The sequence below is a fragment of the Salmo trutta genome, chromosome 7 (genome assembly GCF_901001165.1).
Source record: "Salmo trutta chromosome 7, fSalTru1.1, whole genome shotgun sequence".
Classification (NCBI taxonomy): domain Eukaryota; kingdom Metazoa; phylum Chordata; class Actinopteri; order Salmoniformes; family Salmonidae; genus Salmo; species Salmo trutta.
In genome coordinates this window covers 42624563-42640822 of record NC_042963.1, presented here as the reverse complement: position 1 = coordinate 42640822, position 16260 = coordinate 42624563, and the positions used below count along the sequence as shown (strand labels likewise).

Here is a 16260-nt window from a genome sequence, read left to right as displayed (position 1 = left end):
AAACAAAGCCATATTTTTAAATATTATGAGTGTACTATTCTGCATGATCAACCAGGAAATCATCAACTTTGTGACAGCAGTCGAGATCAATAAGCTATCTGAAAGTAAGCAGCCAACGATGAAAGAGTGGGATGGAAGAATATCCCAATAAATTATAGAGCAGAAAATGTCTTTATACCACATCTATACTAAATAATAATTTATCATTTTTTTCACAGAAATAGCTTTTGCACCTTACACCTTTGACAGATGCAATGAAAAGAAGGCAAAATACTTTAATATGTGCTTATGATTTTTAAAAGAACAATAAATACCGACTTATGTACAAAAAATACTGACATTTGTAACAGAGGCATTACAAAATTGACTTATTTTTCCAAGCGGTCTGGCAGTGTGTCCTTATGTTCTACAGTAACTCAGATAACTATTTTTTGAGTGTGGGGGGAATTTCCAAAAAGTAAAACTGTTATTTAAAAAAAGTTAACCTGTCTGTCTACTAATACATTTTCATTGATTAAGAGTGACAGGATTATCTGTCACTAACTGTCACAAAAAATGTCATACTAAAATTTCGTACTGGAGAGAAGAGGACCAAGACGCAGTGGGAATATGGATACTCATGTTTTTTAATTTTTTTTAAAAGGAGTAAAGCATCCACTTGACAAAACAATAAAGAGGACAACAGCAACAGTTCTGCAGGCTATTAAACGCAGTGCAAAAACAACCACCCACAACCCCAAAGAAAAACACACACACCTATATAGGACTTCCAATCAAAGGCAACTCAACACACCTGCCTTCAATTGGAAGTCCCAATCACCAACACAACATTTAACAAACACAAACCACCTGCCACATCCTGACCAAGACTAACACAATTACGCCCTCTGCTGGTCAGGACGTGACAGTACCCCCCCCTCAAGGTGCAGACCCCGGGATGCACCTAAAAAAAAGAAAAACACAAGAAAATCCCCAATACCCCAACAAAACCAACAAACAATAACCCCTAAACAATAAGGGAGGGAAGGGAGGGTGGCTGCCGTCACCGACGGCACTGTGCTACACCCTCCCTCCCCAACCCACCTATCCTGGAGGTGGCTCAGGTGCAGGACGTGGACCTTGCTCCACCTTCGGCGTCACCCACTTCGGTGGCGCTGCTAGCTGCGCCGGGCAGACGGGCCACTTGGGCTGACCCTGGCAGACGGACCACTCGGGCTGGGCCGGAGGACAGGAGGGCCACTCGGGCTGGGCCGGAGGACAGGAGGGCCACTCGGGCTGGGCCGGAGGACAGGAGGGCCACTCGGGCTGGGCAGGAGGGCCACTCGGGCTGGGCCGGAGGGCAGGAGGGCCACTCGGGCTGGGCCGGAGGGCAGGAGGGCCACTCGGGCTGGACCGGAGGGCAGGAGGGCCACTCGGGCTGGGCAGGAGGACAGGAGGGCCACTCGGGCTGGGCCGGAGGACAGGAGGGCCACTCGGGCTGGGCCGGAGGACAGGAGGGCCACTCGGGCTGGGCCAGAGGACAGGAGGGCCACTCGGGCTGGGCCGGAGGACAGGAGGGCCACTCGGGCTGGGCCGGAGGGCAGGAGGGCCACTCGGGCTGGACCGGGCAGTCGGGCCTCTCTGGCAGTTCCAGGCAGTCGGGCCACTCTGGCAGTTCCGGGCAGTCGGGCCACTCTGGCAGTTCCGGGCAGTCGGGCCACTCTGGCAGTTCCGGGCAGTCGGGCCACTCTGGCAGTTCCGGGCAGTCGGGCCACTCTGGCAGTTCCGGGCAGTCGGGCCACTCGGGCAGATCCGGGCAGTCGGGCCACTCTGGCGTCTCCGGGCAGACGGGCCACTCTGGCGGCTCCTGACTAGCGGGCGGCTCTGGCGGCTCCTGACTAGCGGGCGGCTCTGGTGACTCCTGACTGGCGGGCAGCTCTGGTGACTCCTGACTGGCGGGCAGCTCTGGCGACTTACGACTGGCGAGCAGCTCTGGCGATTTACGACTGGCGGGCAGCTCTGGCAACTCCTGACTGGCGGGCAGCTCTGGCAACTTACGACTGGCGGGCAGCTCTGGCGACTTACGACTGGCGGCCAGCTCTGGCGACTTACGACTGGCGGGCAGCTCTGGTGACTCTTGACTGGCGGGCAGCTCTGGTGACTGTTGACTGGCGAGGCTGGGCTGACGCACTAGACTCCTGATGCGTGGGGCTGGTACTGGACGTGCCAGCCTGGAGACACGCACCTCAATGCTAGTGCGTTTAGCGGGAAACCCTGGACCGTAGAGGCGCACTGGCGGTCTTGAGCGCAGGGGTTGGCATCACCCCTTCAGGCTCGATGCTCACACTCCCCTGGCACATGCGGGGCGCTGGTACTGCGCTTACCGGCCTGAAAATGCCAGGCCTCACCACAGCACCTACCCCAAAGCACGGGACCTGTCCAGTGTGTTTTCTTCCAAAAAGGGTACGGGGAGCTGGCCTGGGTCTCCCATCTCGCCCCGCCAAACAGCCCTTGTGCCCCCCCCCCAAAAAAATGATTGGGGCTGCCTCTCGGGCTCTACCTGCCTCCCAGGCAGGTTGTCGCAGTGCACCCGTAATTGCTCCCATGTCCAGTCAATCCTCTCCTCAAGTATTTCCAGCGACCAGGAATCCATCACCTCCCGAGCGCGCTGCTTCCAACTTTCCTCCTGTGGCTTCCTCCTCTTCCGCTGCTAGGTCCTTTGGTGGTGGGTGGTTCTGTCACAAAAAATGTCGTACTCGTCACAGAAAATGTTGTACTGGAGAGAAGAGGACCAAGACGCAGCGGGAATATGGATACTCATGGTTTTAATTTTTTTTTAAAAGGAGTAAAGCATCCACTTGACAAAACAATAAAGAGGACAACAACAACAGTTCTGCAGGCTATTAAACACAGTGCAAAAACAACCACCCACAACCCCAAAGAAAAACACACACACCTATATAGGACTTCCAATCAAAGGCAACTCAACACACCTGCCTTCAATTGGAAGTCCCAATCACCAACACAACATTTAACAAACACAAACCACCTGCCACATCCTGACCAAGACTAACACAATTACGCCCTCTGCTGGTCAGGACGTGACACTAACTGCCAATAAATATTACACTTGAAGCAAAAAACACGTTCATTTCGACTATTCTCAAAATGAGAGTATACAGTGCTTTCGGAAAGTATTCAGACCCCTTGACTTTTTACACATTCTGTTACGTTACAGCCTTAATCTAAAATGGATTAAATAATAAATGTTCATCATCAATCTACACACAATACCCCATAATTACAAAGCAAAAAACACGTTTTTAGATTTGTTTGCAAATGTTTAAAAAAAAAAATCTTTTAAATACCTTATTTACATAAACTACCGTTCAAAAGTTTGGGGTCACTTAGAAATGTCCTTGTTTTTGAAAGAAAAGCACATTTTTTGTCCATTAAAATAACATCAAATTGATCAGAAAAACAGTGTTGTTAACATTGTTAATGTTGTAAATGACTATTGTAGCTGGAAACGGCTGATTTTTTATGGAATATCTACAGTCATGGCCAAAAGTTTTGAGAATGACACAAATATTAATTTTCACAAAGTTTGATGCTTCAGTGTCTTTAGATATTTTTGTCAGATGTTACTATGGAATACTGAAGTATAATTACAAGCATTTCATAAGTGTCAAAGGCTTTTATTGACAATTACATGAAGTTGTTGTAAAGAGTCAATATTTGCAGTGTTGACCCTTCTTTTTCAAGACCTCTGCAATCCGCCCTGGCATGCTGTCAATTAACTTCTGGACCACATCCTGACTGATGGCAGCCCATTCTTGCATAATCAATGCTTAGAGTTTGTCAGAATTTATGGGGTTTTGTTTGTCCACCCGCCTCTCGAGGATTGACCACAAGTTCTCAATGGGATTAAGGTCTGGGGAGTTTCCTGGCCATGGACCCAAATTATTGATGTTTTGTTCCCCGATCCACTTAGTTATCACTTTTTCCTTATGGCAAGGTGCTCCATTATGCTGGAAAAGGCATTGTTCGTCACCAAACTGTTCCTGGATGGTTGGGAGAAGTTGCTCTCGGAGGATGTGTTGGTACCATTCTTTATTCATGGCTGTGTTCTTAGGCAAAATTGTGAGTGAGCCCACTCCCTTGGCTGAGAAGCAACCCCACACATGAATGGTCTCAGGATGCTTTACTATTGGCATGACACAGGACTGATGGTAGCGCTCACCTTGTCTTCTCCGGACAAGCTTTTTTCCGGATGCCCCAAACAATCGGAAAGGAGATTCATCAGAGAAAATAACTTTACCCCAGTCCTCAGCAGTCCAATCCCTGTACCTTTTGCAGAATATCAGTCTGTCCCTGATGCTTTTCCTGGAGAGAAGTGGCTTCTTTGCTGCCCTTCTTGACACCAGGCCATCCTCCAAAAGTATTTGCCTCACTGTGCGTGCAGATGCACTCACACCTGCCTGCTGCCATTTCTGAGCAAGCTCTCTACTGGAGATGCCCCGATCCCGCAGCTGAATCTACATTGGGAGATGATCCTGGCGCTTGCTGGACTTTCTTGGGCGCCCTGAAGCCTTCTTCACAACAACTGAACCCGCTCTCCTTGAAGTTCTTGATGATCCGATAAATGGTTGATTTAGGACAATAGTTGAGTATCTGGAGAATCAGCATTTGTGGGTTCGATTACAGGCTCAAAATAGACAGAAACAAATAACTTTTTTCTGAAACTTGTCAGTCTATTCTTGTTCTGAGAAATGAAGGCTATTCCATGCGAGAAATTGCCAAGAAACTGAAGATCTTGTCACGACTTCAGTCGAAGTCGGCTCCTCTCCTTGTTCAGGCGGCGTTCGGCGGTCGACGTCACCGGCTTTCTAGCCATCGCCGCTCCATTTTTCATGTGTCCATTTGTTTTGTCTTGTTCCCTGCACACCTGGTTTTCATTCCCCAATCAATTCATATGTATTTATTCCTCTGTTCCCCATCATGTCTTTGTGTAGGATTGTTTGTGTTACGTGTATTTTGATATTGTGGATATTGTTACGTGCATTACTTTTTGTCTATGTTCCGTGTTTTGGGTACATTTATTGTTATTTTTGTGCTGTCATTTTGACCGGAATTAAAAGTGCGCCTGTTCACTACACTCTGCTCTCCTGCACCTGACTTCACCTCCGATACACACTTCTAAAATAATCCTACACCAACCATGGAGTCAGCAGGAGCAGGTACACAGGTCAGAGGAGTCGAGGAACACGTCCAGGAACACGCGGATATGCTACATCATCTCGGTGCCATGATGGATCGCGTTGTCCAGACCATGGACTGCTGGGAGAGACAGGAAGTCTCTCCAGCGCCTCGACCAGCTGAACCGGGGTTATCTCTACCCGTCACGTCCGGATCCAGCTCCAGTGGAATACGTCTCTCCCTTCCCAGGGAGTATGATGGGACGGCCGCACAGTGCCAGGGGTTCCTTTTACAACTGGACCTATACCTGGCCACTGTTCACCCAGCTCCCTCAGGAAGGGAGAGAGTATCTGCCCTCGTCTCATGCCTCACGGGGAGAGCTCTGGAGTGGGCAAACGCCGTGTGGGGAGAGGAAGACGCGGCGTTGGACCACTTCGAGGAGTTTACCCGCCGTTTCCTGTCCGTCTTTGACCATCCGCATGAAGGTAGAGCGGCGGGTGAACGACTCTTCTATTTGAGGCAGGGGACGAGGAGCGGACCTTCCGGACCTTGGCTGCCGGAGCAGGATGAACGATAGGGGCCCTCATCGACCACTATCGATGCAGCTTACGTGAGGACGTCCGACGGGAGTTGGCCTGCAGGGATGCCACCACCACCTTGACCAACTGGTGGATATGTCTATCCGGTTGGATAACCTGCTGGTCATCCATGGACGTCCTGAGGGGACTCTGTCAGTTCCATCTCCCAGCACTCCCGCTCCGGTACCCATGGAGTTGGGAGGGGCTGCGCGTAGGGAGGCTGGAGGAGGGGCCTTCACATGCACCATCTGTGGCCGCAGAGGGCACACTGCCGGTCGGTGCCGGGTTGGTCCCTCTGGGAGTCGAGGCAGCAGGCAGGGCACTCTGACGTCACCCCAGGTGAGTATGCACCACTCTCATCCAGAGTCCTCTGTTGTCCACCTGTTTGTACCTGTTTGTTTCCCTGAGTTCTTTTATTGACAGAGCATTAGCACTTAGTTTAGGGATCCCCATTATTCCTGTGGATATACCTTGTCCAGTTCACACTCTGGATAGTCGACCATTAGGGTCGAGGCTAATCAGGGAGGCCACCATCTCTCTAGGCCATGGAGATGCAGGGGGTTCACGATGAGAGAATCAGTCTCTTTCTCATTGACTCTCCTGCGTTTCCCGTGGTACTAGGCCTTCCCTGGTTGGCCCGTCATAACCCCACCATTTCCTGGCAACAGAGGGCTCTCACGGGGTGGTCGCGAGAGTGCTCGGGGAGGTGTGTAGGCGTTTCCATTGGTGCTACCACGGTGGAAAGTCCAGACCAGGTCTCCACCGTGCGCATTCCCCCAGAATATACCGATTTGGCTCTCGCCTTCTGTAAGAAGAAGGCGACTCAATTACCACCCCATCGACGGCGGGATTGTGCGATAAACCTCCTGGTAGACACTGCACTTCCCAGGAGTCACATGTATCCCCTGTCGCAAGCGGAGACGGTGGCTATGGAGACATGTCTCCGAATCCCTGCATCAGGGGTACATTCGGTCCTCCATTTCACCCGCCTCCTCGAGTTTCTTTTTTGTGAAGAAGAAGGATGGAGGTCTGCGCCCGTACATTGATTATAGAGGTCTCAATCAAATCACGGTGAGGTACAGTTAACCGCTACCTCTTATCGCCACGGCGATTGAGTCAATGCAGGGGGCGCGCTTCTTCACTAAACTGGATCTCAGGGGTACGTACAATCTGGTGCGTATCCGAGAGGGAGACGAGTGGAAGACGGCGTTTAGTACTACCTCAGGGCATTATGAGTACCGTAAAGGTTGATGAATGCTCCCTCAGTCTTCCAATCCTTTGTAGACGAAATTTTCAGGGATCTGCACGGGCAGGGTGTGGTGGTGTATATCGATGACATTCTGATATACTCCACTACACGCGCCGAGCATGTGTCCTTGGTGCGCAAGGTACTTGGACGACTGTTGGAGCATGACCTGTACGTCAAGGCTGAGAAATGCCTGTTCTTTCAACAGTCCGTCTCCTTCCAAGGGTATCGCATTTCCACATCAGGGATGGAGATGGAGAGTGACCGCATAGCAGCCGTGCGTAATTGGCCGACTCCCACCACGGTAAAGGAGGTGCAGCGATTTTTAGGGTTTGCCAATTACTACTGGAGATTTATCCGGGGTTTTGGCCAGGTGGCTGCTCCCATTACCTCACTGCTGAAAGGGGGGTCCTGTACGTCTGCAGTGGTCGGTTGAGGCGGACAGGGCTTTTGGGCAGCTGAGAGCTCTGTTTACCTCGGCTCCCGTGCTGGCCCATCCGGATCCGTCTTTGGCATTCATAGTGGAGGTGGACGCGTCAGAGGCTGGGATCAGAGCCGTGCTCTCTCAGCGCTCAGGCACGCCACCGAAGCTCCGCCCCTGTGCATTCTTCTCGAAGAAGCTCAGCCCAGCGAAGCGGAAGTATGATGTGGGGGACCGGGAGCTGTTGGCTGTGATTAAGGCTTTGAAGGCGTGGAGACATTGGCTTGAGGGGGCTAAACACAGTTTCCTCATCTGGACTGACCACCGCAACCTGGAGTACATCCGGGCAGCTAGGAGACTGAATCCTCGTCAGGCAAGGTGGGCCATGTTCTTTACCCATTTTGTGTTTACCCTGTCCTACAGACCAGGTTCCCAGAATGTTAAGGCAGACGCACTGTCCCGGCTGTATGACACAGAGGAGCGGCCCATGGATGAGCCTCCCATTCTCCCGGCATCCTGCCTGGTAGCGCCGGTCGTGTGGGAGCTGGACGCTGACATTGAGCGGGCGTTGCGTACTGAACCTGCTCCACTCCAGTGTCCCGTCAGACTTCAGTACGTTCTGTCTGCTGTCCGTGACCAGTTCATCTATTGGGCCCACACATCACCCTCTTCTGGTCATCCGGGGATTGGTCGGACAGTGCGCTGTCTGTCTGGGAAGTACTGGTGGCCCACCTTGACTCGGGACGTGAGGGCTTATGTTTCCTCCTGATCGGTGTGTGCCCAGTGTAAGGCTACTAGACACCTGCCCAGAGGTAAGCTACATCCCTTACCCGTTCCACAACGGCCTTGGTCACACCTGTCAGTTGATTTTCTAACGGATCTTCCTCCCTCACAGGGGAACACCACGATCTTGGTCGTTGTGGATCGTTTCTCTAAGTCCTGTCGTCTCCTCCCTATGCCGGTCTCCCTACGGCCCTACAAACTGCGGAGGCCCTGTTTACACACGTCTTCCGGCACTACGGGGTGCCTGAGGATATAGTGTCTGATCGGAGTCCCCAGTTCACTTCGAGAGTCTGGAGGGCGTTCATGGAACATTTGGAGGTCTCGATCAGCCTTACCTCGGGTTTCCACCCCGAGAGTAATGGGCAGGTGGAGAGAGTGAACCAGGATGTGGGCAGGTTTCTGCGGTACTATTACTAGGACCGGCCGAGGGAGTGGGCGGCGTTCGTGTCCTGGGCAGAGATGGCGCAGAACTCGCTCCGCCATTCCTCCACTAACCTCTCCCCCTTTCAGTGTGTATTGGGGTACCAGCTGGTTCTGGCACCGTGGCATCGGAGTCAGACCGAGGCTCCTGCGGTGGACGAGTGGTTCAGACACGCGGAGGAGACCTGGGAAGCCGCCCATGGTCACCTCCAGCAGGCTGCGCTGCGCCAAAAGACCAGCGCGGACCGTCACCGCAGTGAGGCTCCGGTGTTCGCACCAGTGGACAGGGTCTGGCTCTCGACCCGAAACCTGCCGCTCTGCCTGCCCTGCCGGAAGCTGGGCCCACGGTTCGTGGGGCCATTCAAAGTCCTGAGGAGAGTGAACGAGGTATGTTACAGGTTACAGCTTCCCCCCGATTACCACATTAACCCCTCGTTCCATGTGTCTCTCCTCAGGCCAGTGGTGGCTGGTCCGCTCCAGGAGTCTGAGGTACGGGAGGTTCCTCTGCCCCCTCTGGACATCGAGGGGGCCCCGCCGTACTCCGTCCGTTCCATCCTGGATTCAAGGCATCGGGCGGGGGGCCTTCAGTACCTTGTGGAGTGGTACGGTCCGGAGGACAGATGCTGGGTTCCGGTGGCGGATGTATTAGACCCTGAACTACTGCGTGAGTTCCACCGTCGCCGGATCGTCCCTGAGGCCGGTGTCGACGCACCGCTGGAGCTGCGCGTCGGGGGGGGTACTGCCATGACTTCCGCCGAAGTCGGCTCCTCTCTTTGTTCGGGCCGGCGTTCGGCAGTCGAAGTCAACGCTTTCTAGCCATCGCTGCTCCATTTTTCATGTATCAATTTGTTTTGTCTTGTTCCCTACACACCTGGTTTTCATTCTCCAATCAATTCATATGTATTTATTCCTCTGTTCCCCATCATGTCTTTGTTTAGGATTGTTTGTGTTACGTGTATTTTGATATTGTAGATATTGTTACGCGCATTAGTTTTTGTCTATGTTCCATGTTTTGGGCACATTTATTATTTTTGTGCTGTCATTTTGACTGGAATTAAAGGTGCACCTCTTCACTACACTCTGCTCTCCTGCACCTGACTTCACCTCCGATACACACTCCTACAGATCTTGTACAACGCTGTGTACTACTCCATTCACAGAACAGCGCAAATGGCTCTAACCAGAATAGAAAGAGGAGGTCGGAGGCCCCGGTGCACAATTGAGCAAGAGGACAAGTACATTAGAGTGTCTAGTTTGAGAAACGTACACAACGTCAACAGTGAAGAGGCGACTCCGGGATGCTGGCCTTCTAGGCAGAGTTGCAAAGAAAAAGCCATAATCAGGACTGGCCAATAAAAAATAAATATTGAGATGGACCAAAAGAACACAGACACTGGACAGAGGAACCCTGCCTGGAAGGCCAGCATCCGGAGTCGCCTCTTCACTGTTGACGTTGAGCCTGGTGTTTTGCGGTACTATTTAATGAAACTGCCAGTGGAGGACTTGTGAGGCATCTGTTTCTCAAACTAGACACTCTAATGTACTTGCCCTCTTGCTCAGTTGTTGCGCTCTTGTGCTGTTCTGTGAAGGGAGTAGTACACAGCGTTGTACGAGATCTTCAGTTTCTTGGCAATTTCTCGCATGGAATAGCCTTCATTTCTCAGAACAACAATAGACTGACAAGTTTCAGAAGATAGCTATTTCTTTCTAGCCATTTTGAACCTGTAATGGAAACCACAAATGCTGATGCTCCAGATACTAAACAAGTCTAAAGAAGACCAGCACAACAGTTTTCAGCTGTGCTAAAATAATTGCAAAAGGGTTTTCTAATGATCAATTAGCCTTTTAAAATGATAAACTTGGATAAGCCTAACACAACGTGCCATTGGAACACAGGAGTGATGGTTGCTGATAATGGGCCTCTGTACGCCTATGTAGATATTCCATAAAAAATCTGCTGTTTCCAGCTACAATAGTCATTTACAACATTAACAATGTCTACACTGTATTTCTGATCAATTTGATGTTATTGTAATGGACAAAAAAAATTGCTTTCTTTCAAAAACAAGGACATTTCTAAGTGACCCCAAACTTTGAACGGTAGTGTACGTTTTCAGAAACTTTGCTATGAGACTCGAAATTGAGCTCAGGTGCATCCTGCTTCCATTGATCATCCTTGATATGTTTATACACTTGATTGGAATACACATGTGGTAAATTAATTGATTGGACATGATTTGGAAAGGCACACGCCTGTCTATATAAGGTCCCACAGTTGACAGTGCATGTCAGAGCAAAACCAAGTCATGAGGTCGAAGGAATTGTCCGTAGAGCTCCGAGACAGATTTGTGTTGAGGCACAGATCTGGGGGAAGGTTACCAAAAAATGTCTGCACCATTGAAGGTCCCCAAGAACACAGTGGCCTCCATCATTATTAAATGAAAAAAAGTTTGGAACCACCAAGACTCTTCCTAGAGCTGGCCGCCCGGCCAAACTGAGCAATCGGGGGGAGAAGGGCCTTGGTCAGGGAGGTGACCAAGAACCCTATGGTCACTCTGAGAGAGCTCCAGAGTTCCTCTGTGGAGATGGGAGAACCTCCAGAAGGACAACCATCTCTGCAGCACTCCACCAATCAGGCCTTATGGTAGAGTGGCCAGACGGAAGCCATTCCTCAGTAAAAGGCACATGACAGCCTGCTTGGAGTTTGCCAAAAGGCACCTAGAGACTCTCAGACCATGAGAAACGAGATTCTCTGGTCTGATGAAACCAAGATTGAACTCTTTAGCCTGAAGGCCAAGCATCACGTCTGAAGGAAACCTGGCTCCATCCCTACAGTGAAGTATGGTGGTGGGAGCATCTTGCTTTGGGGATGTTGATCAGCGGCAGGGACTGGGAGACTAGTGAGGATCGAGGGAAAGATGAACGGAGCAAAGTACAGCGCGCTCAGGATCTCAGACTGGGACAATGACCCTAAGCACACAGCCAAGACAACGCAGGAGTGGCTTCCAGACAAGTCTCTGAATGTTCTTGATTGGCCCAGCCAGAGCCCGGACTTAAAAGTATTTAAAACCGTTTTTAAAAAATGGTCCTGGTAACCCAAAAATAAAACATAGTGCAATTTCTGAGAGGTGAAACATAGCTGATTTTCTGAGAATTTTGGACTTAGCCATATTTCTGAGACTTTTTTAAAACTTCCATAAATCAGCCAGGCCGGCCCCCATTGACTTGTGCCCGTAGTAGGGTGCTCTCAGGGTGGGTATGTAGGTCCCTATACCCTTTAAAAGTATTTAAAACCGTTTTAAAATTTCACCCCTGGTAACCCAAAATAAAACCAGGTGCATATATGCTACGGACACGTCCCCCACCGTACCTTAAAAACATCCATAAAACACTCATTCTTTATCACACTGACTTGGGATCAACGTGGGGTGCTCCCACGGTGGTGAAGGAGGTGGTTATGGCCTTTAAACCCGATCGAACATCGAGAGAGACCTGAAAATAGCTGTGCATCCAACCATCCAACCTGACAAACTTAAGAGGATCTGCAGCCCAAATACAGATGTGTCAAGCTTGTAGCATCATACCCAAGAAAACTCAAGACTGTAATCACTGCCAAAGATGCTTCAACAAAGTACAGAGTTAAGGGTCTGAATACTTATGTTAATGTGTGTTGTATAGCACACTGTATTACTTATACAACTAATATAAGGACAGGACATGAGATGGGAGTAGATATTAGCGTGGGCATTGTTTAATGCGTTTCACAGGAATAAGCAAGGGGGGTTACAGGTGCCCTAAAGGGACAAAACTAGAATATCAATACACAACAATGTGATATTAACATTTTTTTTTTTTTATATATACAAATTCAAAATTTCGAAAAACCTGTTTTTGCTTGTCATTATGGGGTATTGTGTGTAGATTGATAAGGGGGAAAAACAATTCAATCAATTTTAGAATAAGGCTGTAACGTAACAAAATGTGGAAAAAGTCAAGGGTCTGAATACTTTCCGAATGCACTGTATGTCCATTAGTGCCAACTGTATTTAGCAACCTCATCCTTGCATGAATGGACTATTAAATTATGTTTGGTTTTGATTATAAAAATGTTGTGCACTCACTCACTACTTACTGTAAGTCACTCTGGGTAAGAGTGTCTGCTAAATGTAAACTACTATTTAAATATACATTAACAGATGAGTTATAGAAAGACTGCAGTATTCTCTAGGTGAGGAGAGACTGCACTTATCCAAAGTCATACCATGTTGCCCTGCTCTCTTCACGGCACTCACACATTGAAATTTTCTCACTCACACACACACACCACACACACACACACACACACACACACACACACACACACACACACACACACACACACACACCACACACACACACGTATGGTACACAGAGCAAAGTATAAACATTTAATAGAACACAGAGAACTGTCATCATACCAAACTATTTTCAGGAACTCAGTTCACAGTATCACTGCAGTGTTGCTAGTATGACTTTTTGGTATTTTGCTCATGGAAATATAATGGAGTTTCCGAAAATAAGTGTACCTGGATTTTAAAGTGTTGGATAATTCACCTCATTTACTTTCCTAGATTGTCATATGAGGTTGAACATGGGATGATAATGGCAGTAGAAATGATGTAATGATTGGCACTATATGGCACTCTGATATTTCTAGAAAATAGGGAGAGAAAAAATTCCAATGAAAGCTTTGAACCACTTCATCCTAACAACACTGCAGTTACACAGATTACCTTATAGATGACCTCTACCAAACAGGTCGCATAATACATTCCCATAGGGATATACATATATGTTTTCATATACAAAATATATATGATAAACCTGTTAATTACCACAACAAACTCCAACACTAGGGGCCAGTGACACTTAACATTCCTAATTTTTCAACCTGGCTGATAACAACAGACAGAAATGACCCTAGAGTAGCAGCATGTAGCTATGTGAGACCAGATTCTTTCCCAAGCAGGTAATGGGCTCTCCAGATTAACTCGTTCCTATCTCCCGCGGCCAGTCTGCATGAGAACTGACTAATAATCTCCTGTGACTTCGTCTAAGAGCAGACTATTTTAAGATTATAGCGTTGACAAACTCCACCACTTCACACATAGATGAGAGTAAAATGGGAATACATCTGTATTTCAGTTGTCTAAGGGCTGATGGAGTCTGATCAAGCTGTGTAGCTAGTTGTACCTAAGGAGAAGGTGAAGGGACTTATCTGAGCGGTCTTCTATGTGACTGAGGGGAACACTCTTAAGTACACAGACAGTGTCAACAGACCAGTTAATGCCAACCAGTCTCTCTCATGTAGCCATAGTAACTGCCTGCAGTAATCTCTGGAGGTAACAATTGTCACGGGTTTACATTTTCTTTTAATTCTGCAGCACACATACATACAAACATACAGACAGGCTGCCTCATTGCAATGTGTTGGTAAAGCCATTGCAACGGCCAGCGATGACACTGGAGTGTTGCATGCTGGAAGCAGTCGTGCATTCCTTCACTCCTGGTTACTGCTTCTTTCAGCTATTGAGGTCCTTTTGGTCAAAGATGATCTGGTTGGCCAGATAAATGGCGATGATGCCGAAGATGGCGGAGGAGGCCATATAGGCAGTGACGGACTTTGTGAACTGAACGATCATGCCCATGAAGAGAGTGGGAAAGACCTGAGAGAGGAGGAAGGTGCTGTCCAGGATGGCAAAGTCCAACCCTACGCCACGCTTCTCGTAGCCCTCCGGTTCATCCTGCTCGGGGGCCGTGGCGCTGAGGGACGATCCATTCTGGCCGTGGGGAGGGGGGTAGTAGTCTGAGCCTTCCTGGCTAAAGATGGCATGTCCGTTGGTGCCCCCCCAGTTTGGGATCAGCCCCCCCTCCTCGTCCATGGCTGTCAAATGCATGATTGAGTCCCGCTTGATCGCAATCCCGTTCTTAAGCATGTTTTTGGTTTTCTTATTTGGCATGTAAACCTGAAATGCAAGGAGATACAAGTACATTCAATATAAAGTCTAGGCCTAGGCAGTGTGTGCAAGGGAGTTTGTGTGTATAGGTCTAGATATGAATATGTGTCAGGAGAGAGCTAGAAAAATTATGCGCAAGATGTGAGCGTTTGTTTGTATTGGAATATGAGTAAGATACATGGCTGTTGACTCAGGCGATACATGGCTGTTGACTCAGCCGATACATGGCTGTTGACTCAGCCGATACATGGCTGTTGACTCAGCCGATACATGGCTGTTGACTCAGCCGATACATGGCTGTTGACTCAGCCGATACATGGCTGTTGACTCCTATAGCGTCGAAAGGAGTCAACAGAAATGTATCAGGGTTAGAATATGATCCCATATGGTTCTTTCTATAAATAATGGGGCCAATGTGTGGCATTGGGATCCAAAATTGTCAAAATGGTTTGAAACAAAAATAAAAATGATTTTCATGCAGTTTCACAGTGAATATATGCAAATTGGCCCATAACCCCACAGTGATGACCCTCCCACTCTGTCTGCCAAATTCTTTCTCTTTGCTCGTTTTCCTTAATAGGATGTCGGTGGGCGGAGCCGGGAGGGTCGTCAGCGAAATGGGACACACCTGGGCCCGGGTGTGTCCCGGGATAAATACACCTCTTTCCCATTCATTGAGGAGACTCTCTCCATGCAGACACACTGTTAGAGTTTGTTTGTGGCCGTTTTAGTTGTTTGTGGCCGTTTTAGTTGTTTGTGGCCGTTTTAGTTGTTTGTGGCCGTTTTAGTTGTTTGTGGCCGTTTTAGTTGTTTGCGGCCGTTTTAGTTGTTTGCGTTGGCATTTTCAACACCCCTCGTTATCACATTTATGCATGCAACCACTCACTTACACTACTGACCACACACACACACACCACACACACACACCATTGTTAATTGTATGTAGTTTACTTCAGTTAATAAATATATTTTGTTATTCCTTATCTCCACGCTGTCTCCCTTTTTCTTGTAGGTGCTTTGTTTGCATCTTTTGTTACAGCTTTTTTGAGTTGTAATGTTTGGTGCCCAGGGTTGGTTGCCTTTGTTGTTTGGTAAACCTTGCCACTGTGGATAATTGGTTGTGTGCTGCAATGGAGAGAGTACATTGGCTGGAGACTCTTGCTCTACTCGCTGTTGGGACATCGGTCCGAGGTGAGTACAATCGGCTGTGTACCTCAGTGGGAGATTTGGGTAGGGTAGTGAAACTTTCTAACCGGAGCTATAGCCTTAGGCTTAGCAATGTGTTTCACTTTGGAATATGTTGGGCATGGCTATTTTGTTCATTTTTGTGTGGTGTCTGTGGACTGAGCCACATGCATTAATGGTCTTAGGGGCACACATTTTTTTATTTAACCAGGTAGGCCAGTTGAGAACAAGTTCTCACTTACAACTACGACCTGGCCAAGATAAAGCAAAGCAGTGCGACACAAACAATGGAATAAACAAATGTACAGTCAATAACACAATAGAAGAATATATACAGTGTGTGCAAATGGCGTGAGGAGGTAAGGCAATAAATAGGCCGTAGTAGTGAAGTAATTAGAATTTAGCAAATTAACACGAGTGATAGATGTGCAGATGATGATGTGCAAGTAGAAA

General features: G+C 48.6%; 1 protein-coding gene across 2 annotated transcripts in view; it reads right to left on the bottom strand.

Annotated features, from left to right (window-relative positions):
• Window positions 1-13040: 13040 nt before the first annotated feature.
• Window positions 13041-16260, bottom strand: part of LOC115197439 (solute carrier family 45 member 3-like) — a 74308-nt gene continuing 71088 nt past the window's right edge. For both annotated transcript variants that reach the window (XM_029758957.1, XM_029758958.1), the window contains exon 5: window positions 13041-14631. In XM_029758957.1, coding sequence (XP_029614817.1) covers window positions 14188-14631 — 444 coding nt within the window. In that variant the 3' untranslated portion in view covers window positions 13041-14187. The remainder of the gene's footprint in view (window positions 14632-16260) is intronic.